Consider the following 18251-nt stretch of genomic DNA (forward strand, 5'->3'; position numbering starts at 1 on the left):
TCTGCGTTACTTCTCAAGCTGGCGATTTTTTTAATAAAGAGTAGCAGAGACAGAAAATAATTATTATCCATGAAATTTTTGCTTAAAACAATCAGTATGAAAGAATCGTCCTTGAAATGTTTTGAATGTACCAAAATATTTCCCAGACTTTTTTTAATCGATTTCTTCAATAAACTTTTTTTTCTTGATTTTTATAATAAAAATTTAAAATATAAATTATTTTTGATTTTTATTCTATTTGTTTTACTATAAAAGTTATTTATGTTTTTTTAATAATACTCACACAGTAATTTTTATTTATTCAAACAGAAAATAGAAATCAATCAATGATTTTTATTTTTCAAAACAAAAAATAAAAATCACCTAAAAAATTTTATTTTTCCAATTTTCGAATCTAATTTCTGCACAATTTCAGCAAATTTGGTCTATGATATCAGTGGTAAAGAAATTTTACCAATTTTATATTAATCTCTGTTTAAACCCGATTATTTTTAGTGTGTTTTAAAGATAAATATCGCATAATGAGTTTTTTAATTACTTTCAAAAAATAAAAATCATTGCCTGATTTATATTTGTGCCTTATGGGTTAAAAATTATTTGTGTTTTTTATTATTGATTTTTATTTGAAAAACTTCTTAGTAATTTTTACGGAAAATATAAAAAATTACAAATCAAAAGCAATTTGCATTTTCTGAGAAATGAAATACAAACCAAATAAAATTTATAAATTTTATTTTTTTAAATAAAAATAATAACAATTACTGTCTCTGAAGAGAAGTAACACTCAGGCAATTAATGCTTATAAGTATAAACTATGTTACTTTCTTTGGAAAGGAGTGAAAGAATTTACGCGTTATGATTATTTTTAGTACAGAGTTGCAGCACCTCTGGTGGTAAGTAGGCGAATTAATTAAGCTAAGTATAGCCAATTCATATTTGTTTTACTTCGGCGACGATTTAGTGCTATGGGGTTACCGCCGCAGGGGGGCGCTGCGGTAAATATTAGTTTTAATAGAAACTTAATAATTACCAGAAATTGATGTTCATTGGAGGCGGCCGGGAATCGGACCCAGGCCGATATTGCCAAGTAATTCTTAGTAGTCAAACGCGCTAACCACTAAGCTACAGCACCCACTACAACTATTTTCGAATATAGATATAAATTTGGTTTTACGTAATGATAAAAATATGGCGATTGATTCCCTTGGGGAAGTGTGGCCAGGTGCTTTGTTGGAAGTGTTCCCGGTATGTGAAATCCATCACAGACCGAGATCGATTGCCTCCATCTGAGCCATAAGACCCGGCGGATATCCTGGCGTTCCTTCGGAGCGGAAGGTGGAGAAGGTCTCCGAACCGATCGGAGCGATCAGAAAGGCGATTGTGGTCCTTAACAAGGAGTCCGTATCGCCACTGTGTGAGTGCGGAAGCAAAGTGTACTATGGTTTTGAAAGCGATGAGTCTGGGAGTCTGGCAACTTTAATATCTGGCTTCTAAGCAGCTATATGGCGCATGATCTTGGCGAACAGCCTCCTGTTCAGAAACATTGTGCGTGAAGCAGACGGCATATACCGCTGATTATGGGCGCAGACGCAAACGCGCACCACATTGTCTGGGGAAGCTCAGATGTTAATATAAGAGGTTAGTCTCTATTAGATAATAACCTAGTAGTATTAAACAGATGTTCAGAACCAACTTTCTTCGTTGCAAATAGAAAGGAGGTACTGGATATTACGGTTGTGAATGCAAACCATATTGATCTGGTTCAGGGTAGGAAGGTCTCAAAAGAGTGTTCCTTCTCTGATCATTGCTATGTAGAATTTGAAATAGTAGTTCAGGAAAATATTGCAAAACCATTTCTCAACGGGAGAAAGACAAAATGGCAGGTCCATAAGTCGACCTTGACTAATATTCTTCCTTCTGCTCCTATTATCGAAAACAGAAGGGACATCGAAGTAGCCGTTTATTGGTTTTCAAGCTCTATTATTGTCGCCACAAATAGGGCTTGTAAATCATCGAAAGGTAAACATAAGGGTAAGCCCCCTTGGTGGGATCCCAAAATTGCGTAAACTCGTAGGTTGTGTCGTAGATTTTTTAACGGGGCAAAGAGATCTGGTCTCAACGAAAGTTAATGAATTAAAAAATCAGGTACGTAGTGCGAAACGTAGTTCCTGTAGAAAAATCTGTAGTTCTATAGAAAGCTCTTTAGATACGAGACGCCTTGTAAAATCCTGTCCAAATCCCCTTCTGTCCCAAGCTATATACAAAAAGTGGACGAAAATTGGACTCCAGGTAGTCAGGAGACACTTGAGCTTCTCCTGAATATTAATTTTCCCGGTTGCATCTCAACTGGTGAATCAATTACGCATGATCAGTACAGTGTCGACCTAGTAAACACTGCTGTAAATATTGAGATAGATGATAACATCATCCGCTGGGCAATTAGGAGTTTCGAAACCTATAAATCACCTGGCCCTGATGACATTATTCTAGCGGATCTACAAAATAATATAGATCTGATCACTCCTTTGCTTAGTACTTTTACAAGGCCTGTATTTATTGGTCCTACATACCTTCGCAGTGGACCAAATGTAACGTGATTTTTATCCCAAAAGGGGGTATGATATCACACACAAACTCTGGAGAGAATAATAGATATCAATGTTAGATTTTCGATTGATAAATCTTTGCTCTCAAAATCTCAGCATGCATATACATGGGTTATGGAAATTTCACTCTAGTTGCCTTTCTTGACATCGAAGGCACTTTTAATAACGTCAGTTTCTCACCTATCTGTCAATCCCTCTCTCAGACTCACTGTGATTTTTGTGAAGAACTTGCTATCACAACGGCTTATTGTATCCTCACTGGGTGATACAACAATCTGCAAAACAGCCATACGGAACACTCCTCAGGGAGGGGTGTTATCACCACTCTTATGGAATATGGCAATAAATGGACTCCTAGTTAGACTTGATTCACTAGGTTTTAAAACGGTTGCATACGCTGATGATGTTGCATTAGCGGTAACTGGTACGCATCTTCAGACCTTGTCTCAGAGGTTAGAAGAAGCGCTAAATAATGATAATACAAAATTTCTCAATTCTCTCTCTCTCTTCCACGTCCAAATGGCGAGGTCCTCATGCTGTCGGATAACGCAAAATACTTAGGTGTTATTTCGATAGGAAGTTGTTTTGGGTTTTGATCATAATCTCTAGATCTTCAAAAGCTATTACGACGTTATACGTTTGTAGTTTGTACACTGGGGTATCAACCCAGGAAATGTATGAAATGTAACCTAACCTAACCTTAGTTCCAGAGGTCATGCAAAGATTGTGGATATTCAATAATTTGGAAATCATTTGCTTTAAATTCAAATATTTTTTCAAAATTATTTAAATTTTCTCATTTAAGAATGAAATTTAAGTAGATTAATATTCTTATAATGTCAATCAAGATAAAAATAAGTACAACGTCCGATTCCAAAAATTTGAAATATTAATGATAATTTGAATCCCATTATCTCAATGTCTTCTTATTTTTATTTGAAACGAAATATTGAAAGTTTTCACATAAATATTATTTTAACGGTACTTTTGAAAATAGTATCAAAAAAGTAGCATCGTACCAATTTTGCCATCCATGGGAGGAGGAGACAATCATCTTCTGTGTAATTGCCCGGCCCTTGAATCGATTCGTCAACGCCATACTTTTCTGATCTGTCAGATCTGTCAACTGTTCAACCTGAAGGTATTCTTGCATTCCTAAAATTATCGAAGTGTATGTGTAATTAATCTCACACTATGTTCTCTACTTTTTTATAGGCTCGTTGTCATCTTCATTCTTCACTTCTTCAATATTATCTTTACTGTCTCTATCACTATTTTTCTCTTTCCAAATCTTGTTTCTTTCCAGACGTTACAAAGGGACCAAATAGGACCCAAGCAAAACTGTACTTATGACAGTTTACAGCCTGCTGAACCTAAAACCTAATATAGCACACTAACTTGTTTATTTTACATGTTTCAAAATTATTCATTTAAAGTTTAATGATACTTTGATGGTCAAAATATTCCGTCAATTTTTTTGGTAAAATAAATCCGAGGAGGACATATTGAGACGTTTAAGTAGAAACCAATTTTAAGAGACAGCAAATAATATTTGTTCAATAAAATCTTCTGATCATAAACTTTTTTAATTGAAAATGAAAACTTTTCATTTTGAGTTCAGATTTAAATTTTACATTCAAAACATTCAAATCCAATTGAAAGAGATTTTCCATTTCGAATTCCGAAAAGAACAATTGAATTTGTATTTAGAAAAATCAATGAGATTTTTTCATTGGAAATTCCGAAAAGAACAGGTGAAAATTAGAGTTTTAATATGAAACCCGGAAAAGAAAAGTTTGATATTGAACATAAAGTGTATAACACCGTACGACAAAAAGAGAAAAATTTCGTTAGACACGAACAGGATGATATACGTCTGAATCTATAAATTTAATGGAGAAAAACTGCGTTTTCAGTTTTTCATTTCGTGATCCTGTGTCCTTTTTAAAGGACTTCAAAATTTTAAAAAGTAAATTTTTCAAAAAATATTTTGAAATACTTCTGCTGATCAAACATTGCCGAATTTGATGCCAAGAGAACAAGAAAAGTTCGGAAATATTTTGTATAATATTTATTTTTTACTGACAGGATAAAAAGATATCAAAAATGTCTTTTAAAATTTGTATCCTTTAATATCTAATTAGGTTTTCAATATAATTTTTTCAAAAAAATTTAGAATAACATTTTTTACATCATTAGATCCTAACAGAATAAAATAAAAATAACACGAAATATTTCCCAACTCTTCTTGTTCGCTTGACACTAAATTAAGCATTAAGCATTAAATGAAACATGTAATTTTCTACGCTAAAACTGAAATACCTGAGAAATTATACTATTTTTCTGATAGGCATTATTGAGCACAAACAAATCTGTTTTTGAAATTTGCCAAACACCTTTAAAATCTTGGGATACGGGTAAAAAACAGTTTTTCGTACTTCTAAGCACTTATAAATTCGTAAGTTAGTTGATTCTCAGTCGATTTTAAATTTCTTAACGGATTTAGAAAGAAAAAACAGAGGCCTTTACAATGACATACATATGTATATGATGTTTAAATAACCTTGAGAAATATGTGTGCATTTCATGAGCAAAAATATATTTGATTTTAATTTTGCACCGTTTTTCAAGTTTGGAGATGTTTTTATATGTTTTTAGAAAACTCTGTCTGTTAAACGCAACTTTGTTTTTAAAACTCCGTTAGCAATTTACTAAGTTATTGATTTTTTTCTTAATACAAACTTGTTCAAAAACTGAAAAAATTTGGTGGATGGATTTATGTTTATATAAAAGTTATTTATACTGAATCTCATCATGATATTTAGAAAGAGAATTATTTGCTAATTTGCATGGGGACTAGGAAAAAAACACCGTATGAACAAAATGTCCAACTTTGACCCCCTCTAACTTTGGCAGTTCTTGACCGACATAGCTGAAAATTTGTGTCACTTGACACGAAATTGCCCGTATGTATAGTTCCTTAAATAATACTTAAAATTATTTAATTATTATTTTCCATGGAAAATCAATTTTTAATACGACAAATTTATAATATGCTTAAATGCTAGTCCAATAAAGCATAATACAGTTATTATATTTCCGGCAATAAACAATTATAACACTTTGAAAGAAAACTCATAAAAACCCGAACTACTTAAAATTATTTAATTATTATTTTCCATGGAAAATCAATTTTAAAACGACAAATTTATAATATGCTTAAATGCTAGTCCAATAAAGCATAATACAGTATATTATATTTCCGGCAATAAACAATTATAACACTTTGAAAGAAAACTCATAAAAACCCGAACAACCCCGGGTACACACAGCTAGTTTTATAATAGAGAAGGAATAGTATGTTAGTTGTATTTCTTCACTAATTTTCGAATTGACAAATTGGATAATTAGAGCGAGTCGGCATAAGAAATATCGACGTTACATTAAATTGCATAAATATCAGAAATTTATAAAAAAAAAAACATAATAAAACAACTTAAATAAAAATTTTATGTTCTGTCTGTTAGAAAATAAAATATGTATATACTCACTGGCTCCCTGCTGGCATCTGTATAACTAAGATGAGCAATGAACATTTTGCCTTCAAAATTGATTTTATGAACTTCATTCCAACGAAAATGCTGCGACCGTTTGCCAGAAATAAAAGTACTAATGCCAGAATAATTAATTCCAATATATAACTGGGAGCCTCGATGATCTTTTACAGGATGAGGATCTATTCCGTATGTTTCAAGACCTCTAGCAATACCCATGAATTCATCTATCGCAACACTAGGATCTTGATAAGGTTGTCGTTTTTTGTGTAATTCCATAATTTTCTTCTCAAGCGTTTCTGTTTGGCGTAAAGCTAAATTCATTGATGATACGTAATTATCAATATGAATGTCTTCGTTGAAGTCTCCAATCTCCTCTGAAAACAACAAAACACGTACACATAAAATAATGAAAGTTTTTTTAATTTATTCGAAAATGGTTTTTTTTTTTTCTAAAGAGACAAAGTTAGTAGTAAGTTCAGCTATCGATTGAAATTATACAATTTAAATGGAATCATTTTTTAACAAATAAGAGAATCGACTGTGTCGTCTTTATATAGTGAGAACTTCTTGATTGCTCCCATGGCAGTTGTTTAAGCGTAATTTTTGGCGAGCTACTGTTCGGTTATTGTTCCGTTAAATAAATTTTTTGACAACATTAGATTTGCCAATTTAATACATCTTTGTTGGAAGATTCTAACGAGTACATTATTACATTATTATTGTTTCCCACTAAATTAAGTGTGTTGGTTTTGCGCATGACTTAAGATATTAATAAGTATAATCTACGACACAAGCACCACGTGCACTTTATCATCCCAGCAAAAACTCGGAAATGGGTTGTACTTACATAACCACTTCCATTTCAATGACTACTACTTACCGTCTGCGTTACTTAGAAGTAATCCAGTAATGAAAGAAAATTAAATTTATATGTGAAAACCATTATTTGATGAACAATGAAATAGCTAAGCAGTGGTGCAGTGAGTAGAACATTTGACAAACAAACCGAAATCCATTGTACGTAATCTCACTGACTCTTTTTATTATTAAAAAGCGAAACATCTTACTAAACAACTTCTTTGTAAGAGAAATTGCAAGTACTTCTATAAATACCTATTTGTAAGGTGACGTGGAAGTACTTGCCTCCAATGACATCGCCGTGTTAAAATAATGAATTAAAATCCAAAAAACTGGAAAAAACAGATATGGAAAATAAAAATAAAAAGATAAAAGTTACGGTGCAGGGCCTAAATAACCCAGTACCGTCGGCAAGTGTTGATCCACTCGCGAGTCACGTGTCGTCGTCATCCTGCAATCGTGAGCAAAATACTACTACGGAGGTGGGTACCTTGGCCTCCGTGGCGGACAATGCGTCAAGTGTACAGCATGCCACTGGCAAAAATATAGGTGTGAAAGAGAAGGATGTACTCGGAGAGAGCTCTAAGCTACCTCAGCCTTTTAATATAGGTGAGGGCTCCGACTCTGGATCCTCAGATGATAATAATAATACCATTATAGCAAATCCCAAAAAGGATGAAGTAGAGCAAATGGTGAAAGAGGTGAGTGATAGCATAGCTAAACTACCTATTACTAAGAAAAGACTTTCTGGAGCACAGAGGAGGAAGTTGAGAAAGATGCTTCAGGAAATCATAGTTAGTCAATCCCACGACACTCCATAGGAAAAATCGGACTCTCTCACAAGATCAGAGGCAAAAAGGTCTCCCGAGGAGTTGACAACTGAGAATAAACCTAAGATAAAAAAGAGCTCCCCGTCTTCTAATACACAGTCGAAGCCAAGCCATACTTCACTCAAAGGAACCTCAAGTGAGAATCCTGCGCCAAGCCAGATATTCCGAAGACGAACACGTCGTGCGAGTTCAGCATGGGTGTGATGTTGATGAGGTTGGCATCTCACCAATGTGTTAGCACCCTAAAGAACTTGGTGGAAAGTATCCCTCCTCCCTGGGACGGCGCTAAGCTGGGACTGGCAAAGAAGAGCGAGCTTCCGGTGCTCTTAAAGTCCACTGTCTGCATAAAAGGATGGGGCAGTAAACTGGCTAATGAACGTATACTGGAAATTCTTGGAGGTCAAAATGCTGAGCTTGGGATGTCTTTTACAGGAAAGAAGAACCTGAGGGAACTTTATTTGTAATAGGTATCGACCAGAAATCCATGGCTAATCTTGCCAAGAATAAAGGTACGGCTTACTTCGCCTCTAAAGATGTCATATTCAAAATTGGGAAGGTGCCGATTGGAAGGGCTGTTACAACAAGCCTCGAAAAGGACACTAAAAAACCTAAGACCATAGCATCAGTATCCACTACTAATAACGTTGAGGAGTCAAATCCTAAAATCGAGGAATTTACCATTAACTCGCCAAAAGAAAGTGTAGTTGCCCTTTCAAAAATTTAGAAGGCGCCGATTGAAAGGGCTGTCAAAACCGGCCCCGACAAGGACACTAAAACACCTAAGACCAGTGTGACCAGGTCTCAAAAAATGTTGCGGCTAAATCCCATCCAAAATAATGCTAGAAAAAATGCTAAATTGATTTTAAAATGCCAAAAAAAAAAAAATGCTAAAATTTTTTAAGTGTTTTTATGAACAATTCATATTAATTTGTAACTGAAATTCATTGTAATTTATAACAAGTAAGAAACTATATTCTGCCGTGGTTGACCATATGAGTATAAAATTTGATTTATTTTTCGTAATAAAGCATTTATGTTGAATTGAACCTTGGTTCCGATATATTTAAACTAATTTTCTGAGAAAGGCTTTATACATTTGTATATGTATGGGGGCTAGGTAAAAAATTAAGTTCCGTGGTATTAAGATAAACAGAAATGCTAAAAATTATTTCAAAATTTTTGTAAATTTAGCAATATGTAATATCTCTAACTTTAAAATATTTCTGAATGCAAAAATTACATTAAAACTCTATTAATTACACTAGTTGCTCATGGTATAAAACCTATATGTGTTTTCGGAAGGAAAAGTATAATATTTCTAGTTTTACTTTTTTTATATAAACAATTTTATTTGTCTTAATTATATATTATTGATTTTTTTCAATACTTATTTTCAATAAATTAACAAGAACTCCTGAAGGATGATAAAAATTAAAACCTCTTTATTTCGTATAGGAAAAAATAAAATTTGTTAATTAACCGTCATACATAGCCTTTTCCAAAATTATATGTTTCATTCCATAAGCAAACAAAAAGTATTAGTTTGTAAAATAGCGTACTGATCGTATTTGTAAAAATATATGAAATCTCTTGAATTATTTCTATCACCTCGAAATTAAAAAGCATTGGGTTCCAGAAAAATATTTTAGAATACAACATTTTAAAGTATTCACTTGTATTGGCGTAATTTTAAGTTATTTATCTTCATGAATCTGTTTGCATTATTTTGAATTACAGTGTAAATTATTACATTTCTCATATTTCTTGTTGCTTGTGTTTGGGTAGACATTTAATTCTGATTTTTTCCGGTTAAACCTATTTCCAATATAAATCTTTTCTGCAAAAATTTGTCTTTTTGCAAAAAATTCTAAAAATATTTTATAAAAATGCTAAATAAAATGCCAAATGCTAAATTAAAATTTTACAGCTAAATCAAAATAAAAAATGCTAAATCTAGCTGCAAAAATGCCAAAATGGTCACACTGCCTAAGACAATACCCAAAGCATCTTGCTAATGATGCTTTGGGTGCTGGCAATGTTGAGGAGTCAAATCCTAAAAGCGAGGAGGAAATCACTCACCCGCCAGAAGACAGAACAGCAGTGCTCTCCAGAATTGGAAATTTGTCTATTAAAAATACTACTGTTCTTATGCCTGATAAGGACACCGCAGAGCCATCAACAGTACCCACTGCATTAATAGCCACTTCAGGCTACCTGGGAAGTCAAATCCAAACAGCGAGGAGGTGACCACCAACTCGCTGGAAGACAGTTTAATGGATGACCATGATTGAGGTTATCCAAATAAACCTCCATCGGAGCGAGACAGCTACCAACGCTCTGATGGCTAAAATGAACACAGTAAAATACATATAGCTTTAATCCAGGAAGAGCTTATAAACGAAATTCAGGGTTGGAGAGTTTCGGACGAGCACTCCTTTTTTTGATCATCGGTACATAAGATTCAAAATACTAAGGCCACCACCAAAGCCGATAAAGTTTCATAATAAGTCTAAAACTAATTGGACAATGTTCGGGACCTTACTAAAGAATCGTTTAGGTCAGGACACTTTTTAATGTCGAAATAAAGAGGATATAGACGCCAAAGTGCCCTCTGCGAGAGCAGAGATCTGCCCAGGAAAAACCCTGGGTAACTGGGGAGATCCGGAACCTTGGGAAGACTCTTCGCAAAGTATTTAACCGGGCACGGCGTAAAAAGACCGCAGTATACTGGGATGAGTATCGTAATAAACTTCGTGAATATAAGAAAATCGTTCGAAAAGCCAAACGAGACTCCTGGAAACTTTTCTGTGAACAGGTAGATAGCGTAAATGACGTATCGAAGATAAAAAAATTCCTATCCAAAACTCATGTCCAACCAGAATCTATGATCGATGACACGGGCAGGAGGTTTGAGGATATGGAGGAGACAATGAAACTCCTAATGGATTCTCATTTCCCACCCGGTATATCGAATAACATAGATGAACCGATATTCGAGGAAGGTGAGGGTAACACGGAAATAGTTATTACAACTGACATGGTTAAAGGGGCAATCAAGAGCTTTGCTCCCTTTAAAGCTGCAGAGCCGGATGGAATTTTCCCGGCACTTTTGCAGATGGAGGCGGGACTGGTTTCCGTACATCTGTCACAGATATTCACTGCATGCTTAAAATTGGCATATACCCCAGTTAAATGGCAAGATGCAAGGGTAATATTTATACCCAAACCAGGGAAACCAAGCTATGCGACACCTAAGTCCTATCGACCGATAAGTCATACGTCCTTCCTACTTAAAACCTTGGAACGGATAGTCGATAGCATGGTTAAAAGCAGCATACCATACAAAGATATAAGCAGCATGCTTATGTTAAGGGACGATCGGTGGAAACCGCTTTAAACGAAGTTGTCCACTACATAGGTGAATCTTTCGATAGCAAACTGTATACACTGGCGGTATGCATTGACATCGAAGGCGCTTTCAATAACGTGCACACTGATACCCTTATCCAATCCCTAGACCAGTTTTATGTTGACCGGGTGCTCCGTAACTGGATCAACTACATGCTAAGGAACAGATGGATAAGCTGCGAGATGTACGATATAACCACAGGGTGGCATTTTGTCACCTTTACTCTGGGTTACCACGATTAATAGCCTCCTGAGGACCCTAACCGAGAAAGGACTTAGACCTGTCTGTTATACAGACGATGTCGTAATACTTTTAAAGGGAAAGGATCCAAATTACCTGTGTAGAAGAGCTGAGGAGGCTCTAAATACGGCCTTGAGCTGGGCTCAACCGAGAGGCCTCAATGTTAACCCGGCAAAAACGGAAATCTATCTTTTCACAAGAAAGACAAAAATTTCTACATATACTGAATCTTGCTTCCTGGGCAAGAAGATACCGGTGACAGACAAAGAAGTTAAGTACTAAGGTGTAATACTTGACCGGAAATTAAAATGGAGACACCACATAGAGGATAGGATCAACAAGGCACATCGGTGCTGGGCGATATGTAGGAGAACCATAGGCATGAAATGGGGTCTTAGTCCTACTATGACAAATTGGCTTTATAAAAGTGTAATTAGACCAATTCTAGCTTATGCTTCAATAATCTGGTGGACTGCTTTGGACAAAAAGTGTAATATCAAACTACTACAGGGAGTTCAGCGTACATGCTGCTTGTTTATAAGTGGTGCCATGTGTACTACTTCAACCAAGGCTCTGGAAACGTTGCTAGATATTCCACCCATTGAAACATATATAAGATATGAGGCGGCGCTTACAGCCGAACGGCTCTTTACTTTAGGCGAACTGGCCAAAAACGGTTATAGGACACGTCATCAATGTATACTGGACACATTGGAAGGTTATACACATTCATCGGACGTGCCTGATCGCATACCAGACACAGAATATGTCGGAAACTTTGAAACGCTAATCCCAGATAGAATGTCTTGGTCAAGCGGAACTTTGGAGCAAATACCAGTAGGAATCCGTTGCTACACGGATGGCTCTAAATTGGGGTACAAAGTGGGCCTGGGGTTCTATATTGAAGACCCAGAAACAGAAATATACCACCGTTTACCTAATCATAACACAAGCTTCCAGGCAGAAGTACGAGCAATAACGGAATGTTTAAATTGGATTAGAATAAATATGGCGCCCACAGGGCTTAATATATTTATCGACAGCCAGAAGGCAATTAGGGCGATATCAGGTGATAGAATTAAATCTAATCTAATTGGATTGTAAGAAAGCTTTAACTGAATACTCTCCCAGAGGTAAGGTTCACATCATATGGGTACCAGGCCACTCGGGAGTAGTCGGCAACGAAAGGGCGAATGTAATAGCTTTAAAGGGAAGGGAGCTCGAGGCAGTTAACCTGACAAACGCAAAACCTTTCGACGCAACAAAAGCTGAATTAAAACAAGTAAGAAATTATAGTCGGGCGTGGCCGACCATATGATACCCTACACCAGTTATGAATATTAAATGTGATTTATTTTTCATAATAAAGCATTTATCTTCAATATTCCCTTGTTCCGATACATTTAAGCAATTTATGGATGAAAAACTAATTTTCTGAAAGGGGCTTTATATGGGGGCTAGGGGCAAATATGGACCAAGCCCGATAAAATTTTGTGAATATATTTATATTGACATAATATTTTATTGTGCTGAATTTCATCGCGATGTTTGTGTTTATAAGCCAATTTGGGACATTCAAGTAATTTTCTGAAGGGGACTTTGTATGGGAGCTAGGGTCAAATGTGGCCCGATCTTTATGAAATTTGGCAGGGTCATCAAGACTTCTATAAAACTTAGTTGTGCCGTATTTTACCGATATATCTGTATATTTAACATAATTATGAGCTCAGAAGCCCTTTTCGGGGGGTTCTGTTCTATGGGGGCTAGGTGAAATAATGGACCGATTTTAACCATTTTCAATAGGCTTCGTCCTTAGGTCAAATAAAACGTGCGTGCCATTTCATCCATTATTTATCTTGAAAATTGCGACCTGTACCTTGCGCACAAGGTTTACATGGACAGCCAGCCAGCCAGACGGACGGACGGACATAGCTTAATCGAATCAGAAAACGATTCTAAGCCGATTGGTATACTTTAAGGTGGGTCTAGGACGAATATTTTTGTATGTTACAAACATCAGCACAAATCCAATATACCCTCCCCACTAAAGTGGTGTAGGGTATAAATATGGATGAGAGAATCCCATAAGGCCTCTTGGAATAATGAAACGGTGGGTAGAACCACAAAGATTCTATGGGGTGACCCTGATGAGAGCAAGACGAAAAATCTCCTCAAAATGAGCAAGTCTGAGGTTAGTATAATGGTACGTATTCTGAGTCGACACACAGGATTACCTGCTCATCTATACAAAATTGGATGTGCGGATTCAGACGAATGTAGAGCATGTGGAGAGGACAGTGAAACTCTGGAGCACTTTCTTTGCCACTGTCAGGCATTCGTCGAAGTTAGATCCAAGTATCTTGGAAGTGATGTTATTCCGGAAATAACATTCTTAACCAACACTGATTGGAAGATTCTTAGGAATTACGTCCAGGAAACTGAGTTTCTGAACACTTAAAAGTAATTCTTTCAGTTTTTTTTCTAGGTGTATTTCTTCAGATTTGATGTAATATACATCCTCCTATCGACCTACCTGCAAGTGGACCTAAACATTCATATATTATTGATCCTATGATTTGAGAGGACATGTTCAAAAATATGGTCTAATTTGAAAATTACATTTTAATAATTTTAAAAACTTATTTTTTCCAACACATACCAAATAAAAATCAGTCTGCAAGTGGTGCCCTACTTCTAGTAAGATATTTTTTGCTTCATTTCCTGCAGGGTAATACAAAAACCATCCAACAAAATATAAAAAATCGGGAAACATTTTGTATTTTACAGTAAAGTTCTCCAAAAAAATTCGAATTTTCCCCGTTCTTTCCCCAATAATTGTTCTCTGTGTTTAAAACAGCCTCATAGGATAAAATTAGTAGACTCCGAAATTTTAAGATGCATTTATAAGGGTTAAATTTTTTAGTTATTGCAAAAAAAAGTAATTAAATTATTATGCTTGTATTTTATTGTCAAGGAATCGTAATTTAAGATCCATACAAAATGCCTATAACAAACTATGAACAACCATATTAATCATATATGATAAGGCGATTGGTGTTTCAAAAAGATATGGAACATAGAAATTGGTTGAAAAATGTAAAAGTTATCAAACGCCATTAACGTGTCTCAAAGCACTTGTATGCGAAATGTCACAAAAAATTTCAAATATCCCGTTGCTGAATTTAAACTTTTACCATTACAGTTTTTGGACTTAAGATCTGCCAATTTGAATAATTCTTCGGGAATATATTTTATATTATCTGTGCTTTAATATTCAGAAAATATCTTATTTAAAATGTGCAATAATATAATAAAAATTCATTTTCACGAAATTATAAGAGATATTGAACTAATTTTTTACTATTTTATTCCCTTATCCATTGTCTATTAATCCCCATGAGAACTCTCAAAAAAATTGTATCAAAATTTAAAAAAAAAAAATAAATTATAATTTTGAAATGGTCGTGTAAAAAATAATTTTTTTTATTATAGCTTAACAGATTCACGTTTTCTTATAAGCACAAAAACTCATATTCGAGTAACTATACAATTGTTTAAATTAATAAAAATATTTTAATTATAATGGCGTGTAGAACTTTTAATAACTTTTACATTTTCCACCAATTTTGTGTTGTGTTTTATATTTTTTTGCAAATGGAGACGGTTTCCGTACATCTGTCTCAAATATTCACTGCATGCTTGAAATTAACATATACACCAGTCAAATGGCAGTATGCAATTGTAATATTTATACCCAAACCAGGGAAACCTACCTATGCTACACTTAAGTCGCATAGCACAGTGGGGCAGAATGGAAATTTTTTGGAAATAAATCTGGCATTTCTAAACGGCTGATCCGATCTGGATAAAATTTGGCCTGAGCGTAGCCAAGGAGTGTTCGAGTTTAAGTTTTGAAGATGAACCCTGCAGATGCCCCAGGGACGGCGCTGTGGCGGCTCAAAGTAGGGTACCTACGACATGTAAAATTTTTAAACTCGTGCCATTTTTTTGTTTTTCACCCAAATACAAAGATTTTTATATTTTGTGAAAGCGCTCGACGAGATCTTGAAAAAACATGCTTGGACATACTACTTATCTCTTATAATATCCGAGTTATAGGCATTTAAAAATTTAGTGATACAAAATTTACCATACCTTGGTCCGCCTTTTTTTGAATACCGGGCGTAATTTTGGACCAAATGGACTCAAATTTTTCTTGTTAGTTAGACAACAAAATTTCCAATAATATACAAAAAATTTCAGATCAATATCATTTACAGATCCAAAAATATACGTTTTTTAATTTAAAAATTCAAAAAATTTTAGATTTTTGGCGTTTTTTTTGCCAAAAATGTGTCTTAACTCTTTTATTAATAAAATAAAATTTTTATTAAGAACATATAACAATTTTATAGTTTTCTAAAAGGTATCTTTACGCAGAACGCTTTGGCGTAAAATACTTGTCCTATTTTTTGAAAATGTTGCCACTGCGTCCTTCCGAATATGACCTATTTTTTATCAAAACTTCAACTTTGGGCGACATGTTCTAAAATCCCAAAGCTGGGATCAGAAAACTAAAAGCAGTTTTGGAAACCTCAATATGTTTTCTATTTACTCCAAAAGTATTTTCCCAGCCCTAAAAGAAATGTGGACCCTATGGGCAAAAAAGTAAAAAATCCCATTTTTGGGATTTTCATTCCTATTTTTGGGAATTGCGGGATGCCCTTTGACCTTTTCAATTTTTGCATATTCTTATTTGAAATGACAAATTTAACAAGCGTTGAAAATTTCATTGAGTTTTGTTCATAAATAAAGATTTTGTCATATATTACATATTTGTTTAATTTCTAAAACTATGATTTATATCAAAATTTTAATAGGATCGCAGATAGCTACAACAATTTAGTCCATATTTATCCCTTAATATCATTTTTTAGTTAGATATGGAAATTCTCGACCCTTTACAAAAAATTTCAAGCCAATATCTCAATTACATTCAAAAATATGTTCATTTAAACCTGTGTCCTTTAATTTCATATTTTTCATATTTTAGTATTAAGTATGACAGCACATATTTAAATCTTATATTTACCTATTTTCTATTTGTTTGCTTATCCTTATAATTGAAAGGTCCTATTATGCTTAAATTTTCAAAAATTTATAACTATTTTTTAGCTAAATTTTTTCGACAGATCATTTCGTTCTGTTTCGTTTATGATCATGTAGGTAAAAATATACAGGTAATGATAATTTCGATTCATTCACTAATAAGAAATATCAATGACTGAATTACAGGTTATAGTAATATAGTCCTAAATGTTAATAGGTAGACAATTCGTAATTTTTTACTTTGGAATACCTGTATCGGAAATGACAAGAATTGGTATATAAGTAAACTTCTCAGATTTTAAGTACCATATTTAATAAATCTACAATGAAGATTACATTAAAGTACGAAGAGTTGTGTTCCGTTTTATGGAGTATATCTTCAAAAGAGCCAGAAAGAATTGAAGACATTTCAAATTATATAAAAACTACATATAGTAGAAAAGTAGACAAAACAGGCATATCAAAAATTGAAAACTTTTTGATGTAAAAAGTAAGTCTGTGGATGGAAATCAAAAGAAATTTCGATTAAAATTTTGTAGTTGGATGGAAACCTTGCAAGTCATACGAAGACTTATGTTCAAGGTAAAAAAAAGAGGGTCACACAAAAACTTTTGTCAATCTCAAATGAGGAAATTGCTGATACATTTAACGAAATGCTGAAAAAGGAAAACCAACATATGGATGTCGTACATATTGCAACTATTCTTCCTAATGCATCACCAAAACGACTTAAGCGAATTGTGGAAAGTATACCAACTCCAACAACATAATCAAATTTTACTGAAGAGGAAGCAATAGCGCTTATGTTGGAACTGGGTCTCAGTCGAATAAGTACCAAATATTAAGGAAAGCTCTGCATGAAAAACGACACAATATATTACCATCATACAAGGCGATCCAGGAAAAAAAAAAAACAAACTATCCTAGTAAATCAACAAAAAATAATGAAGAATTGAATGAAATGAGAGCTGCGGAAAAAAGCAGAATCCAAGAAGAATTTAAAGTTCAGATGGGATTAAACATCGACAAACCACTTTCAAGTTGCGGTAGTACAAATGACGGTAATACGTCGAGAAGGTTTTTTCGTGATTTTGAAATAACTTCAAAAATAACTGGAATCGACAAGGAATTGCTTCGAAGAGTTAAAACTATTTTAATGGCACTGAATAGTAAACATAAAATTAATGAAAATCGATTTGGGGAATACACATCTGAAATTTCTAAATTACTTGTATCTCTGTATCCATGGAGGGAACTAACACCAACAGTACACAAAGTATTGTGTCATGGTCAAATAATAATTGAATCGAATATTCTTCCACTTGGAGAGTTAACAGAAGAAGCCCAGGAAGCGAGGAATCGAGATTTTAAGCATGTTCAACTATTCAGCTCAAGAAAATGCTCCAGGCAATCACAGAATGAAGATATTTTTAATAGTTTACTTCTATCTTCTGATCCTGTTCTTTCAACTATGCGAAAAAGATGGATTTGTTATGAAACTCTATCATCTCAAAACAAGGAAGATTTAAAGGACTTATATTACCTTCTGGATATGTATACCGATATGACAGATTATTTTATAGAAAATAAGTAGTGTTAGGAATTAACTATATAAGTAGGTTGTAAGAATTAATTGTATTAT

The 18251-nt window shown here is 34.1% G+C and overlaps 1 protein-coding gene across 4 annotated transcripts in view; it reads right to left on the bottom strand.

The window, feature by feature from the left end:
* LOC119602112 (FERM domain-containing protein 5) overlaps positions 1–18251 on the bottom strand; it is a 243658-nt gene that overhangs the window by 60275 nt on the left and 165132 nt on the right. For all 4 annotated transcript variants that reach the window (XM_037953456.1, XM_037953458.1, XM_037953459.1 and 1 more), the window contains one exon: positions 6158–6537. In XM_037953456.1, coding sequence (XP_037809384.1) covers positions 6158–6537 — 380 coding nt within the window. The remainder of the gene's footprint in view (positions 1–6157; positions 6538–18251) is intronic.

This window comes from Lucilia sericata, unplaced genomic scaffold, assembly GCF_015586225.1.
Source record: "Lucilia sericata isolate MDLA Ls3-8-SP2 unplaced genomic scaffold, ASM1558622v1 Contig000208F_arrow, whole genome shotgun sequence".
NCBI lineage: Eukaryota > Metazoa > Arthropoda > Insecta > Diptera > Calliphoridae > Lucilia > Lucilia sericata.